The sequence below is a fragment of the Hippocampus bargibanti genome, linkage group LG11, assembly GCF_051943395.1.
Source record: "Hippocampus bargibanti isolate YZ-2025 linkage group LG11, ASM5194339v1, whole genome shotgun sequence".
Taxonomy (NCBI): Eukaryota; Metazoa; Chordata; class Actinopteri; order Syngnathiformes; family Syngnathidae; genus Hippocampus; species Hippocampus bargibanti.
The window spans coordinates 14,297,501-14,313,383 of NC_142744.1; the positions used below are offsets into that span (position 1 = coordinate 14,297,501).

At 42.1% G+C, this 15,883-nt stretch overlaps 1 protein-coding gene across 4 annotated transcripts in view; it reads right to left on the bottom strand.

The window, feature by feature from the left end:
• kif1ab (kinesin family member 1Ab) overlaps nt 1–15,883 on the bottom strand; it is a 43,733-nt gene that overhangs the window by 6,834 nt on the left and 21,016 nt on the right. For 2 of the 4 annotated variants that reach the window (XM_089007595.1, XM_089007593.1), the window contains exons 23-45: nt 15,759–15,849; nt 15,528–15,676; nt 14,351–14,529; nt 13,922–14,059; nt 13,088–13,206; nt 12,139–12,224; nt 11,882–12,020; nt 11,587–11,770; nt 10,103–10,193; nt 9,872–9,990; nt 9,751–9,806; nt 8,451–8,559; nt 8,034–8,100; nt 7,293–7,377; nt 7,100–7,205; nt 6,464–6,487; nt 6,237–6,351; nt 6,020–6,153; nt 5,876–5,937; nt 5,653–5,798; nt 1,468–1,656; nt 1,315–1,386; nt 25–134 (exon numbers count right to left, since the gene is read on the bottom strand). In XM_089007595.1, coding sequence (XP_088863721.1) covers nt 25–134; nt 1,315–1,386; nt 1,468–1,656; nt 5,653–5,798; nt 5,876–5,937; nt 6,020–6,153; nt 6,237–6,351; nt 6,464–6,487; nt 7,100–7,205; nt 7,293–7,377; nt 8,034–8,100; nt 8,451–8,559; nt 9,751–9,806; nt 9,872–9,990; nt 10,103–10,193; nt 11,587–11,770; nt 11,882–12,020; nt 12,139–12,224; nt 13,088–13,206; nt 13,922–14,059; nt 14,351–14,529; nt 15,528–15,676; nt 15,759–15,849 — 2,570 coding nt within the window. The remainder of the gene's footprint in view (nt 1–24; nt 135–1,314; nt 1,387–1,467; nt 1,657–5,652; nt 5,799–5,875; nt 5,938–6,019; nt 6,154–6,236; nt 6,352–6,463; nt 6,488–7,099; nt 7,206–7,292; nt 7,378–8,033; nt 8,101–8,450; nt 8,560–9,750; nt 9,807–9,871; nt 9,991–10,102; nt 10,194–11,586; nt 11,771–11,881; nt 12,021–12,138; nt 12,225–13,087; nt 13,207–13,921; nt 14,060–14,350; nt 14,530–15,527; nt 15,677–15,758; nt 15,850–15,883) is intronic. The other 2 variants (XM_089007596.1, XM_089007594.1) reach the window with 1 other exon arrangement.

Below are 15,883 nucleotides of genomic sequence, written 5' to 3' on the forward strand. Positions count from 1 at the left end.
GTGTGTTTGGTAAAAGTCCCTTACCTGATGTCAAAGTGTCCCTCAATCAGCGAAGGGCAGGTGGAGGACGGTGTGAGTGTGCTCAGCGTGGACACGGACGCCTCCCTCATTAGCGACGCTGATATCTCAGAGAGCTTCAGAAACACACGGACAAGCATGGAGAGAATTGCCCACGTGGGACAGACAACATGGCACATCCAGAAAACACACACGTAGCACACACGCCACCATTCCAAAATTGGTCAATTTGAGGAAATTGTACAATCTGGTTTATCTCAAGAGCCCCTTGAGTGGTGTTAAAATGGCCATGCAGGAGAAAGGTGGAAGGTTAGTAGGATGCACGTCCTTGCCGATTCAAGGAGTGATTAAAATGATGTGTTACGGTGGATGTCAAGCTAAAGTTGAAAATCCATTATCATCGCTAGTGTATGCTTATCAGAATCAGAATCGTTTTTATTGCCAAGTATGTAGAACACACAAGGAATTTGTCTCCGGTAGAACATGCTGCACTAGTATCATAATAATAATAAAAATGAGGCACTATACAGTACAGTTCTATTTGGGTTACTGTTTAGAGAGTTCAAGGCAACAGGAAGAAGCTGTTTAAATGTCTGCTGGATTCGGTGCAACAAAGGACTTTTAAGGAGACACATTGTGCATTTTTTCACAATTTGATAGTGTAATAAAATGTCTCGCATTCTTTTACGAACATCATGAAATATAATGATGGAAATTCTAGTTTTTGTGCCTCTTTTTGTGTGTTTAATTCAATGAACACACTCCTTTTGGTATGTGTGACTTGGCCACTAGGGGACAGGATTCACACATAGATATCCTTGGAGCCAGTCAAAACTCAATCTCACTAAAACCTCTTCGCAGAGAATAAAGAATCTGTCCATGTTTTGGTACATTGTCCATCTACATGTTCTCTGGCACTGTTTGAGTTCAGATACTTGACATAATTTGTCCCCTTCAAAATGTTCTTAGATGTTTTAAAATGTGAATACTTGTTACACATGGTCCATCCAAAAAAAGAGAAAAAAAACACATTGAAAATCATTTTTGATGCCTTATAAAGATAAAACAAATATGAAAGACCTTTGAATAAAATTAATTTAATATTTTATGATGCTCTGTAAAGATCTGACGCAGAAATGTCTAATGATGTAAATAGAACATGGTGACAATTTGAGGTAAAAAAAAAAAAAGATAAAAAGAGATGATTTAAAAAAATAGAATGGAGAGCAGGTCTTGGTCACTCAAGGATTTCAAGGGGATTGTAGGCCGGATTAAAGGGTTTGGGGAGGGGCTCACCTTGCTCTCACTGGCACTGCTGCTCACCTGGCTGTAGTCCCTGTTGAAGGTGTGCATCAGTAGACGCAGACACTAAAAAGAAATACAAACACTCTTCAATGTCCAAAAACATAGCAAAAGGTAGACTAACTGTCTGAGTTTAGGAGGACTCACCTTGGCAGCCAGCTCCATCTGCCTCTGGTTGGGGCTGTCCAGTGCCGGGCTGTTTGCAGGACTCTGACTTAGAACTGGACTCTTGGCAAAATCAATGATTTCGTTACCCCTGTAGAGAGCATCCTGGCCGGCCAGCAGGGTAGCCTCCAGCTTCTCCCTCAGTAGTAGATAATGCCGGGTCTTTTCCACCTTGGTAACACACACATAGTAGATGTGTATGTATTAAAAAAATAGGCATTCTGTGCAATGCATTTATATTCACACATAATTTTGTCTGAATACATGAAGAATGTATGGTACCGTACCACTTGATTTGTGATCAACCTACATAGGAGTAATTTAAAAATAACACTAAATGCACTTTTATTAACTGTCACGTTTTGCAAGGTGGTGATGACGTTGCGTATTCCAAAAAGCAGGCAGGAGGTTGTGTTTGTCAAACTGTATTAAAATAAAGTCATCAGGAACAAAATGTAAAACATCAAAGTCATCTGAATGGAAAAAATACAAAGAAAAATACAAAAGAAAACCAAGATTAAAAGTCCACTAAGGTGAAACAAACACATGCACAGCATACAATTGCATACAATGCATACACAATGCACAATGCAAACAATTCCATACAAAGCATACAACAGCATTCAACAAACAATGACCCGACAGCGAATGGTCGTGCCCCGGCACGACCATTCGCTAAGTCCTTTTGAGTGTCACTGATTGTAACGTAAGGTGCAGGCGGGGCCGACAGCGCCACCCGTTGGTCTCCAACCAGATCATAACATTAACTCATTCACTGCCAGACGTGCAACAAATGTGTGCACTCCAGTGGCAGGGTTTTGGTAATTTTCATTTAAATTCCAGGACCCACAGAATATTATATATTATAGTTTTAGGACAACATAAACATTCAATGCAGCGTAAGAAACTTTAGACTTTCGTCTTTGATCAGAAAAAAATAGTTGATTCCGAAGTGATATGGGTCTGGAGTAATATGAGGTGCAAGTGGGAGTGGCTGTACCAAAGGCAAATGCTGCCCCCTAATGGAAGGGAAAAAATTGCCAGAGGTCTGACCAGAGCTTTATTGCCACCCCCTGCAAAAAAACCCAAAACCCGAACAAATTTGAGAATGGCGCTCCACACCATATTTTCAATTCCCGAAAAAAATCTGGAATAACAGCAAATTAGTTAGATTATCCACATGATGAAGTGAATGGACAATATTGGGCATTCCACAAGGTTGAATTCAAGATCCGCTGTTATTTTACATAGAAACTCTTTTTGATTTGATTTTGATTAAATTTACTTATTTATAAAGTCATACTATGTTTTTATGTATTTGTTGAAAAAAGAGAGTGGAAAACCGTCAATAACGATCTGACCAAAATCCTGGAGCAACAAGTGGGCACAGCAGGGAAAAAGCTGGAAAATATTGGTGACATCATCTATCACTATGGGGAGGAGCGCTTTGGAGTGTGCATCCGGAAAACCGCCAATGCAAGACCACCACCAACCAAATCCAGGAGGCAGCAAGAGATAGACAGACTGGTCAGAGAAAGAAGGGACCTGCGAGAACAGTGGAAGAAGGCCTCTGATGCAAAGTAAGAAGGTCTCATGCTGCTCCAGGCGGACATCAAATGCCGGTTGGCAACCTTACGAAGGGCAGAAAACTTGAGGAAACTTCGCAAGAACAAAGAACCTTCAAGTTTGTCAAAGACCTCTTCGCTAAGGACAAAAGCGGAATCCTGTAAACCTCAAAGAAGGAACTTGAAAAGCATCTGGAAAAGGTCCACCAGGACACAAAAAGGTATGAAAAACTAGTTATCCCACATGACATCCTCCTATTGAAACACCAGAATTCAACCTCGAGACTGGCCCTCCAACATGGAAGGACGTGGACAATACAGTACGGCGTGCAAGATCAGCATCAGCCCCGGGGCCAAATGGAGTTCCATACAAGCTGTACAAGAATGCACCAGATGTTCTGCGCTATCTTTGGAAGCTCATGAGGATTGTGTGGCAGAAAGGGATAATACCAAAGGCATGGCAAAGGGCCAAATGCGTACTAATTTCCTAGGAGAAGGATCCGGCAGACATCAGTCAATTCCGGCCAATTAGCCTTCTCAACGTTGAGGGGAAAATCTTTTTTCGTGTGTTAGCACGGAGACTTTCCACCTAACTGGAGAAGAACAAGTACGTATGTTGATACATCTGTACAGAAGGCTGGCATCCCTGGGTTCTCTGGTTGCTTGGAGCACACCAGTATGATCTGGCACCAAATCCAAGCGGCAAAGAAAGACAAGAGAGATCTTCATGTCATCTTCCTCGACCTGGCCAATGCCTTTGGCTCAGTTCCCCATAACCTTCTCCAGGAATCCTTCAACTTCTTCCATGTTCCATTACCCATTACTACCTTGGTAAAAGCCTACTTCGAAGACCTGTAACTGTGCTTCACAACACCTTACTTCATAACATCATAGCAGCGTGTAGAAGTCGGCCTCATGGCAGGTTGTATGATTTCACCCTTGGCCCTCACAATGGCCATGGAGGTCATCATCAGGGCCTCAAGGTGGGTGGTGGGGGGTGAACGAACCAGGAATGGGATCCACCTCCCACCAATCCGGTCATACATGGATGACATGACCACCTTAACCACTCCTGCAGCTTGCACCAGGCAGCTATTTGGAAAACTGCAGGAAAACATCAAATCGGCCCGGATGAAAATCAAGCCGAACAAGTCACGCAGCATCTCAATAGTCAAGGGAGAGCTAAAAGATGTGAACTTCTGCATTGGTGATGATCCAATACCAACGGTGTCTGAGGAACCAGTCAAAAGTCTGGGCACCCCCCCAATAAATGGTATATTTTCAAACTTTTTCCATATACATGTATAAGGCGCACCAGCGTATAAGGTGCACATTCAAAACGTTTTACAAATAGAATATATAAAGGTTTTCCATATATAAGGCATACCACATTGTCAGGCGCTACATGAGAGGGGTTATGCACTGCTTCTTTTACAGGGGGAAATGGAGTCGGTGGCTGCTGGCAGTAGTTGCGAGACCTGTTGTAGCTTAACGGACAACCGACGTCTACGGACAAGTTGTGTCCATAATTTGTAAAATGGCTTAAAATGACTTCTACTGAGCGTATTTTAATAAGATTCCACCGCATATGGCTATATTTTACGTTTTAAGACTCGCTCTGAATATTCAGGAGGTCTTGTTTTTGAGTTGGTGACGAGTCCGTACATGACGTCACAAGAGGACCGCCCCCTGACCGAAAAAAGACACATTGTAGCAGTCCTTCCATTACGTCAATGTATTTTGCTGTACATGTTTGGTCTGAGAACCGTGTTGCACCCAAAAGCCGCCAGAAGAGGGCATCCAAGCTCCATATAAGGAATTTATCAGCCTGTGGAAGCGGAGGTGGCCACTGGAGATCGCCATTTTGTGCCTCTTTTTTTGGGTGAGAGATTTTCCCCCAATGTTGCCTTAAAATGGCACATATAATTCTTTAATCGATTGCAAACATGTATGCTTTCCTCTTCAGAACTATTTGAATCATATTCATAACTGGATGTGTAACAAGAAAGCATATTCTCCAAATCTGAAGCCATTGTTTTGATTCACAAGCAATGCAAGACGTCTTGGCGTGACGTCACGAACTGGGGGCGGGACTTTCAGAAAATGCCCAATTCGCAGCTCGATTTTTTGCAGATTTTGGACACTTTAAGTCATTTTTATTGGTGTTTTGCATTTGACTAAAAATATCATACTGCGTGTTTTGGGTATTTTAGATGCTATGTTTTTCTGATGTCAGTTAAAAAACAAAAAAGTGACGTTGGTTGTCCTTTAATATTACTTCACATATAAGGCGTACCTGCGTATAAGGCGCAGGGTCATCTTTTGAAGAAAATCAAGGCTTTTAGGTGCGCCTTATACACTGGAAAATACAGTAAATAAGTATGTACATTTTGATATGCTACAGACTGAAAATGAATGGCCTGTTGATGAAACTACCACTGGCTATTACTTTAAAATGATCTGAAGATGGTGAAGGCTCTGGATTACTCTGGATTATTTTTTAGCAACAATTAAGCCGTTGCTGATTTTTTTTTCCCCCAAGAAGGGAAAATGCTGACATGTGTTCAAAAATATTGCTATATGTGCACACCGCATAACTCACCTCTTGAAGCAAGCTGAGCTTCTCTAGCTCCCACTGGTGGTCCAAAATGAGGCTGTCACTGCGAGGCCTCCATCCAGCCAGGTTCTCCTCCCCTCGGACGTACGCCACTGAGGTGTCCAGCACTCTCCTGCGACGTCGCTGCATTCCTGAAGAAAATATAACAAAATACTTTTTTTAAAAGACGCATAATGACATGTGACTGAGTCTCTCAAGCTCTAATTACCTGGACTCCCATTGTCAGCCACGTAGCAGAGCGTCACCTCGTAGACTCCGGTGACACGATTACTGAGAAGAGAGTGATTACACATTAGACGCAATTAAAACAGTTTAAAAAGATGTCAATTAGACAACTGTGAAAATCCTCAACCTCTCTGAAGGCCTGAGGCAGCCTGTACTGAAGAGGTTTCGAATGGAACGAGACGCGGGAAGTTTGGTGTCGCGGGAGTAGAACACCATGGAGAAATCTTTGGTGATAACGGTAGGCTGAGTGCAATTCTCCATCTGGTTTAAAGACACACAACACAATGTAAACACATATCCCAGAGCATCTGCTCTCATTAGAGTGGTGGGTGAAATAACTCTACCTCCAAATAGGCTGAGAGGGTGATGTAGATCTTCTCTCCGTATGGTGTAACTCTATTCAGGAGCAGGGAGTTGTGCATGGAGCTGTCCCACGCTGCATCAAACCGGTAGAAGGTTCTGGCAGATGAAAAATCACTGTTAGGATTGGGTGTAAAGGTTTTTGAAGTGGGGAATAAGTTCACCACGTGGGAGAAATGGCAAACAATCAGTCAGACTGATCCTGAAATACCTATGATCAACTCCCAAGGAGACGCTGCCAATCAAGAAGAAAGAAACAAGTCATGAAACATTAAAGTGGGAAATTACATCCATGAAAATAAATCATTGATGCATTGATTATAAGTTTAACCCTTACATTATGTTGAAAAAAAATCATGATTATGTTGTGGGTCATTTTTACCCGTATGTAAAAATCCACACAAAACAGTCAAATAATAGGCAACATCAGCAACAACTGTTTCTGAGATGTTATAAACATATTTGAAAAAAGAGACAACATATTTTTATCCCATTGGCATATTTTAGAACTGTTGAAGAAATGAAAAAGAAAGGATATCCAGTGCTTGGCCAGAACATAACTTCATTTTTTGGACAATATTATATAGTATGCAGGCCCAGGAGTCTAAACACTGTATTCTGATTAAAATTGTATATGTAAAATATTAGTAAAGTTGTAAAATCTTCTTGCTTTTGTCCATCTTGGGAATGCGTCTATTTTCCCATTTTATGCCAATTGAAAATGACATCAAAGATATTCAGGGCTCAGGTAAATACCAATCATGGCTTCGCTTCAGAAAAGAGACACATTCAACATATTCATATTTTATAGTGGACAAAAGAGGTTCACTTGCAAGTGAACACATACTTGTCGTCATGTTTTGGCCAGAAATATCCAGAAGACAGGATGTTCAGGGAGAGGATGTTGGGGTCTATGATGGTCTCATCAGCCTCCGGGGTGTTTCTGATGCGCCCTGGTTTTGCATAAATACCAAATATGTTTCAATTGAGAAAAAAAAATTAACATCCATGAGATGATTATTTTTTTCCTGTAAACTGACCAATCACCAGCTCCTTCACTTCTTTCCATTCAATGTCGTTCCCGTTTTCATGAGCGATGGCTACTGTGATTCTCCTCTGAATGCCCTGCAGGGTCAGAAAGTAGCAATAACTTGATAATGCTGAATCATACTCTTTCCAATCGCCAAATCTTTAGTTTTGATGCTGAATTATAGAATGTGTCTGTACTATGCTCATCAGCGGGAAAAAAATATTATATTACATATTAGATAGACAAATACACGTACGAGAGCCTGGCGGTTAGCAGTAGTGCGACACAGGTGGGGTTAATTGACCATGATTTCACTTTGATTTTCCACAAAGCAAGGAGAAAATATCCCTCCCACCACTGCACTGACAAGTCTTCTTCTTTATATTCTGGTTCTGTTAAGTGACATTTATTTGACCGTTTAAAATGGCTGTTCCCACGATGCTAATCTTCCTTGGCTTGTTAATAGCATTCCCCATGTGATGGCGTCATTAAGATAGCTGCTTTCCATTAGGCTAATGAGGACGGCGGTGGCGCTGAGGTGAAAGTACTTTGAATGAACATTTATCGTGACAAATGGACAGCTTGAAACAAGAACATTGGCTCTCATCTAGATATCAGCAGCATCCTTGTGGAGTCACACAAGTTAAAGTTGGATGTAGGGTGAAAAGGTTTTTCAATTGTTTTGTTTTATAATTGAATTGAAAAATAAATCATTTCCCTTTCTGTCATCATAACATTGATGTGTTCGAACCTGATGTAGGAGGTACGTGCCATGGCAGGGCATCCCCCCTCGGTGATCAACAACAGCTGGGATGTAACTAGGGATAGGTAGACAACCAACACATGTTAAAGACTGTGTACCCTGTGTTAAAGTTCACACAGGGTACGTTTGAAGTACAAGTACATACAGCGAGATATATATATATATATATATATATATATATATATATATATATATATATATATATATATATATATATATATACACATATACACACACACACACACACACACACACACACACACACACACACACACACACATATTGATTCTTGTTTTTTTCCTTATTCCCAATGTATGATAATTGCGTCTGTGTGTGTGGGTGTTTGTGAAGACCAATAACAACAACTCATATCACATGACTGAATAAGATGGAGCTCAAACTTACTCTCCACTTGCTTCCAGCTCACATATCTCAAAGAAGACCATCAGGTCATGTTTGGAGTGACAAGGTCCGGCAGGAGAGCGAGTAAGAGTGCTGAGCTTGGTGGCCGGCACTGTAACAAAGAAGACATGCAACATGAAGACATGATATACCTTCAAGGAGGAACAATGGACTGAAGTTGAATAATCGGGCATCTTAAGAGTTGGAAAATGCTGAGACAAGGCAGGTATTCATCATGAATGGTTAGCATTGGTTATCATAGCAAATTACCTAAATTGGAACAGAGTCGCGGTTGAGGGAAAAAAAGCAACACACATTTTAATGAATATCACGCACGCAGGGTTAGCATGGTTAGCCGAGAAGAATGCTCATCATTAGACGTTAACACTGAGATCTGTAAAAAAATGTTACTTGTAAGTTACATTTAATCAAAATATGAAAACAGTACTTTTATCACCACTGTTTTAGTAAAATATCTTTATTTCGACTTCTGTACATAGTGTGAGTATTTATACCATGTCGGTGTTAACAGTACAGTAAAGTCTCGTTATATCGATATTCAAGGGAGTCCGAAAAAATATCGATATAACCGGGACTATCGATATATCCGACCCTGCTTGCATGTAATTTTCTCCGCGCGTGCATAGAAATAGTTTCGATATAACCGGGACTATCGATATATCCGATATCGATATAACGAGACTTTACTGTATTTAAATATTCTGTCTGTCACTATGTGTCCATGGCATAAACTGATGAACACACATACATTACATGAGGAAAAAGAAGAAAAAACTTTTTTTAACCACTTGCGTAATACTGGAAAGTTTCCCATGGCACGCCTGATACATGCAAAGTAGTTGCAAATCACGAGTGAGCAGAACGGAGATCCACGTGTGACTGATTAGTCAACAGATACGATAATACGAACCATTTTGAGTCTTTTATGACACAAAAAACAAGTTCTCTCTGGTTTTACATCGCTGATAGTGTCAATGCTTTATACATATTTCATGCACCGTACATTGATTATCTGCTGGTTCGGGTCAAAAACCTCCACTATCAGGATATACTTAAACATACGTATGTGGTAACTATAGAATCCCCCACTCATCTGATGAATTATTAACACTTGACATAACTTACACAAACATCGAAATTCTAGACAGCTCGTGGACTTTAGGGTGGAGAGGAAACGTTAGGAAATTCGTGCAAATGAATTGCTCTGTGCTCACATATGTGACTGTCAGCCAAATCTTTTCATGTGGCCTCCAAAGATGTTTGAGAATTGTAGGCAGCTCACCTGGTTTGGACAAAGGCATCACTCGGGGGAACTGCCTTCTGGAAGGTCTCAATGGACTGGAAGGTACAGAAATCACCAATGAGGAAATGGATCTTCATGATATCAAATGCTAAATCTGAACCTGATTAGATCCTTGCAGAGAGGTGGGAAAGGTTGCTTCTGATAATGACCGAACACCTCAAAGACGATGGGCTGGGTCTTGATGTATTCCACGAATGATTTGGTCACCTCCACTGAGATCTAAGGGAAGAAAATCACCCACTGGTTTTATACTGTCCATGTAAACATCAATTTGTTAGTTTTGTTTTTATTCTTTTTTTGGTCACTGGGATTGAGCTTGTAGAGTTCTTACATTTTGCACATGGTAAAAGCCAAGTGGGGGCCCTCGGCCAGTGTTCTTCAGCGGCTCGGTGGAAAAGGCCTCATCGTGGCGGTGGATGAAGCTGAGAAACCAAAGTGAGGGGTCATTCTACCCAGACAATGCATCTTTCGTTTCATCCCTCCATGCTTTGCAAACATGTGATTTTTGTGAGTCATGCAAGTTTCCAAATCTTGTTGGTCTTTGTGGAAGGTATGGGTCACATGATGCTATCCTTCTTCTAGAAAGCTCACAACTGCTGTGCGAGTTTTGAAAGGAATGGGGAGCTTGAACCAACGCTTTCGATCACATTGCATTGATTGATCACTTGAAGTTCAGATGAAGATCAGATCACATTTTGGTCGCGATGCGTAGATGAGGCATCCTGTATCGTTTCGACAGTGTCACACTGCATTGACACTGTGTTGACACTGTGTTGCTGAATACTGACACCTGGCATTTCTCATCTGACACTGATCTGTCAAACCAATTTTATCAAATTCCATTGATTAGGCATTTGCATTCACATTATTTTTACATATACGTAATTTCATAAAAAAATATTTGATATTTGAGACGTAGTTGATAAATTAAGCTTGTTACATGCTCCTCCCTCCTCTAGAGGTCAGTGATGAGGGGGGAGGGTAGTTCAGTCATTCCAGTTCTCCCCTCCTCGCCTTTGGAGGCCACATGGATCCTGCTTATTACTGATGAGACACACCTGGATCCTCGGCAGCCTACAAAAGGGGTTGCTCCAGGCCAAGACCAAACCTTTGGCCGTGTTGTTCTTTGGATTGACTAGCGTCAATAAATTCTTGATTTTTCGAGAACCAACCTGTGTCTGGTCTCCCTTTTATGTTATTGGCTTTGCCGTGCCGTAACAAAGTGAACATCTGTCTGAATGCCTAAGTAAAAGTGTTGTGAATGACAATGGACTCATTGTAATTATAGATTTTTATTCAAAAAAATTAGTTTCTCCAGCGTTTTGTAATTCAGTCTACTTCTTTTTTTTTTTTAGGCAATTTTCCCCGCCTTTGAGAAGATCATCTCACAAGGCACTGAAGAGGCCGGTGTGCACAACACCTGTGTGGCCAATATAAATAGGTGAGGGAACATTGCCTCCATGGATTTCCAGTATAAGAGCGGGTCTTCCGTGCGTGCAACGTGTCCTGCTGACATATAGCGCTGCACCGCTGAGTGCGCATCAACAGAGGTTCCGGTAGTGGTCACGGGACTTTCTTAAAGCGGTACGCGCGCCGACACGGGGTTTGCCCTGGAAGCACTGCGCACGCATTGACGCCTCACTGTCGCTGGACCAATCGCTACATTTTGAGACTAATTGATTCAAAAATCTGGGTATTTCCAAAGGGTTCACATATTTGCAAATTGAATTTAAGATATAGGTTGATTGAGTCACAGAAAATTCACATGAATGGGAAGAAACACTGATCGGCTCGAGTGGAGTTTTCTGCACTCACTTAAACTGGCAGAAGATGTCGGCGTATTCGGCCGAGATGCTAGAGGCCTGCAAGACGGTGACTCGAAAGGTGAAGGCGCTGCCTATCTTCAGGTGGGACAAAGCTTTCTCTGGCGAGAGCTCCAGAGGATATTCTAAACCCAGTCCCGAGGTCTTCAGGGGGCTGGGTGGAGTCTCAGGGGCGGCTGTGTTGGACAACAGTAAAAAAATAAAATAAGTAAATGAATAAAATAAACACACAGTGAAAGGTATTTTCCACTCCAACAACGCAAGTGAAGCTTCGCTCTTCCTCTCACCTTCACATGTATTGTTGTTAACTTCGTCTGCGGAGATTCCCGCCTCTGCATTTTGACCTTCTCCTTCCACAATGCGGAGCTCCTCTTGGGAGGTGTTGGAATGGGAAAGACTAACTGTTGGACACGACTCGGTTTGGAACTGGAGGAGTGAAACAACCAGACAGAAGAGCATGAATTAAAAAAAACAACATAAATGACTTGCGTTTGTTTATCAGGTCTGATATTCCCTCTGATCAAATGAATTTTGTGGGGTTCACCTTTTCAAACTGTTTATCTTCGAAGGAGATCTTGGCTGTGCCCGATTGCCTCACACCAGAGCCATAATCCGGCGCTTCTTCATCCGCTACAGACACAAGACAATGCTACATGTTAAAGGACAACCGACGTTTCCGGACAAGTTGTGTCCATAATTTGTAAAATGGCTTCAAATGACTTCTACTGAGCGTATTTTACAAAGATTCCACCGCATATAGCTATATTTTACGTTTTAAGACTCGCGCTGAATATTCCGGAAGTCTTGTTTTTGCGTTGGTGACGAGTCCGTACGTGACGTCACTGAAAGAACGCCCCTGACAGAAAAAAGGACACATTGTAGCAGTCCTTCCATCACGTCAATATATTTTGCTGGTCTGAAAACGTCATGTTGCACCAAAAAGAGCCAGAAGAGGGCAACCAAGCTCTAAGTAAGGAATTCATCAGCCTGTGGAAAGGGCTGATTAATTCCTCACACGGAGCTTGGTCGCCATTTTCTGCCTCTTTTTTGGTGATACATTTCCCCCCAATGTTGGCTCAAAATGGCACGGAATAAATTCTTTAATCGATTGCAAACATGTATGCTTTCCTCTTCAGAACTATTTGAATCATATTCATAACTGGATGTGTGACAAGAAAGCATATTCTCCGAATCTGAAGCCATTGTTTTGATTCTCCAGCAATGCAAGACGTCTTGGCGTGACGTCACGAACTAGGGGCGGGACTCTCTGAAAATGCCCAATCGCAGCTCAATTTTTTTGCAGATTTTGGACACTTTAGGTCATTTTTATTGGTGTTTAGCATTTGAATAAAAATATCATACTGCGTGGTTTGGGTATTTTAGAGGCTATCAAACGTTTTTCTGATGTCAGTTAAGAAACAAAAAAGTGACGTCGGTTGTCCTTTAAGGGTACATACTGGATGCAGGTTTTCAATAAACTCCTAAATTCTAACCTGAAATTGCCTGCACAGCCACTCTGAGGAAACCTTTCACTTCACCCTTTTCGCTGACGATGGCCACACGGTGGACCAATGGAACAGGATAAAGCAGGTTGCTCAGGTACACAAATGCTCTGAGGAGAAACATGGAAATGACTTTCATTCCACTTCTCCTTTCAAGAAATGTTCATGCTATAATGCTAAATGCTAATATAAACCCCATAAACCTGTCAGGTTAGTCAACTTATGTCAATTTGTAGAAAACAACCCGGTGAGGCAGTATTTAGCTGTGGTGCTGCAGGCAAATGGAATACGCTGGAGACAGAAATTAAGTGAGCCACAGGTGGAAAGACTTAAATCCAGGTTTAACCCCCCCTCATAATTAACTCCTTCACTTCCAGATGATGTGCAAAAATTCGTCCACTCTGGTACCAGGATTTTTGTCATTTTCACCCAAATTGCAGGACCCACAGAATATTGAGTTTTAAGACTACACAAACATTCAATACATCGTTAAAAACCTTAAACTCTCTTCCTTCTTTCATCAGAAAAACATAGTTAATGGTTATATGGGTCTGGAGTTATCTGAGCTTGAAATGGCGGCGACTGTACAAAAGGCAAATGCTGCCCCCTCGTGGGAGGAAAAACATTGACAGAGGTCTGACGGATGCTTGAAACGCACCCCCCAGCAAAAAAACAAACAAACAAAATCCGAACGAATTCAGGAATGGTGCTCCACGTTATGCTTTTCAATTCCCGAATAATTTCGGGAATGGCAGTGAATGAGTTTTGAAAATCATGCTTTCAAAATGGTTCTTGCGTTGTATGTCAAGCCAAACAGCCACTGACCTGCCAACCAGACGAAACCATGGGAAGCGGTCATAAAAGGGGTCACCGCCGGTGAGGGCGTGGTCGCAGTCCTCCACGGCGCTGCTCGGAAGCTCTGCAGCCCGATCGTACATTTCTCTCATCAGGTCAAGTCTATGCCTGCACGGGGTCAAAAAAAGAGCTGTGAAAAAAAACTCCTGGATTTGTTATGAATGTTGCCTTTACAGCAGCTCCTGTATTTTGTTTTTGTTGTAAATGTAAATTTCTCTACTGTGAGACAAATTAAGGCACATCTAATCTAATGTAATCTACTGTGTAATCAAACAGTGCACACAATACAATATTTACTGTAATTATGACTAAAGTACGAAGTTGGAATATGCATATACCGTGGCAATTGAATTCCGTTGCACAAAGTACAAGCCGAGTCAAGGCCAAATCCCAAAATACCTGAGCTTCTCCAGAGTCCAGTAATGTGTGGCGCCGTTCTTTTGGTCTTGCACTTCAACAGCCACGATGGTCCGCGGGAACGGCCGTCTCTCCCTCTCCTTCGTCTCACTGGCAGGCAGCAGGTCGGGCGGAAGCGGCGAGTACAGCGTATCCGTCAGAAGGACGAATTGAAACTGGACCTAAAGATGTTAACATATTAGAATGAAAAAAAAAAGAAAAAGAGGGAAATGGTGTCATTTCGGCAGCACGAATATGCCAGCACTGTTTTTGATTTGGAGGAATGTCGGTGTCATTTGAGTGTTATCGCTGGGCAGCTCTGGGGCGTTTTCACAACCACGCTTTCTTCAGCGCAAAGGTCGGTACTGTTGGACAGTCAGCAGCTGGATGCATGCATGGCTTGAGGAGCCCGCGATGAGAAAAAAGGAGCGTCAGTGCAGAGCGCCGATGCGTCTGTGGAACTGCCGCGGCTTGGAATTGAAACAGATTTACGTGGTGCAGGAGATATGAGACAATCTCTTTTCATCGATGCAAGCTACAGCTTCGTGTTTGCTTTCAACATTTAGCTTGTAGCAGACGTGCACATTTCACCATGACGTCCCAAATCCACTGGTGAAAAGGAGGCTTTGATCCTCTCCTCTTTCATCGAGAACTGCTACATACAACAAAGAGGGTGCAGAAAGTGTTTAGGATGGAATGAATGCCTGTCTATGTCTTTTGTGTTGTGACACATTATTTGTTATTCAATTTTTTTGTTGTTGTTTTGACTTCATGATGGCGCCGCAAGAGTGGCTGCCTTTACAGCAGCTCCTGTATTTTATTTTTCTACTTCTTTCCTTCCTTTCCCCTTCCTTTAATAACTTTGCTGCTGTGAAATGTACTTTTTTCCACTGCAAGACGAATGAAGATTTATCCAATCCAATCCAATCCATTTCAGGATCATTTGGTCTTGAGTATGGCTGAGACACAGGCGCGCGCACACACACACACACACACACACACACACACACACACACACACACACACACACACACACACACACACACACACACACACACACACACACACACACACACACACACACACACACACACACACACACACACACACACACACACACACACACACACACACACACACACACACACACACACACACACACACATACACACACACACACCTTCTTTTTTAACTCCACACTTATGGCGTTGGCCTCCTTGAGGAAAATGGCATTGCCCCAAAGTAGATCCCGCAGTGAGGTGAACTGGTAGAAACGCCATTTCCGGAATGCCCACAGAGCCAGCTCCGTCTCCCGCGCAGTCCATAACACTGGAGAGAGAAACAAACAAAAAAAAAAACATACAAAACATAAGAAGCTTTGAATTGTTTCTTGCTTAACTACTAACTTCACCTTCTTCCTCCGGTTCTTCTTCTTCTTCTGGTGACTCCAGGTAGCGTGAGTCCACCTGTTTCTGGAGAGCCTCGAGTTTACTCTCGTAATCCTAGAAAGAAAAAAAGTGGACATAGTGATGAAAA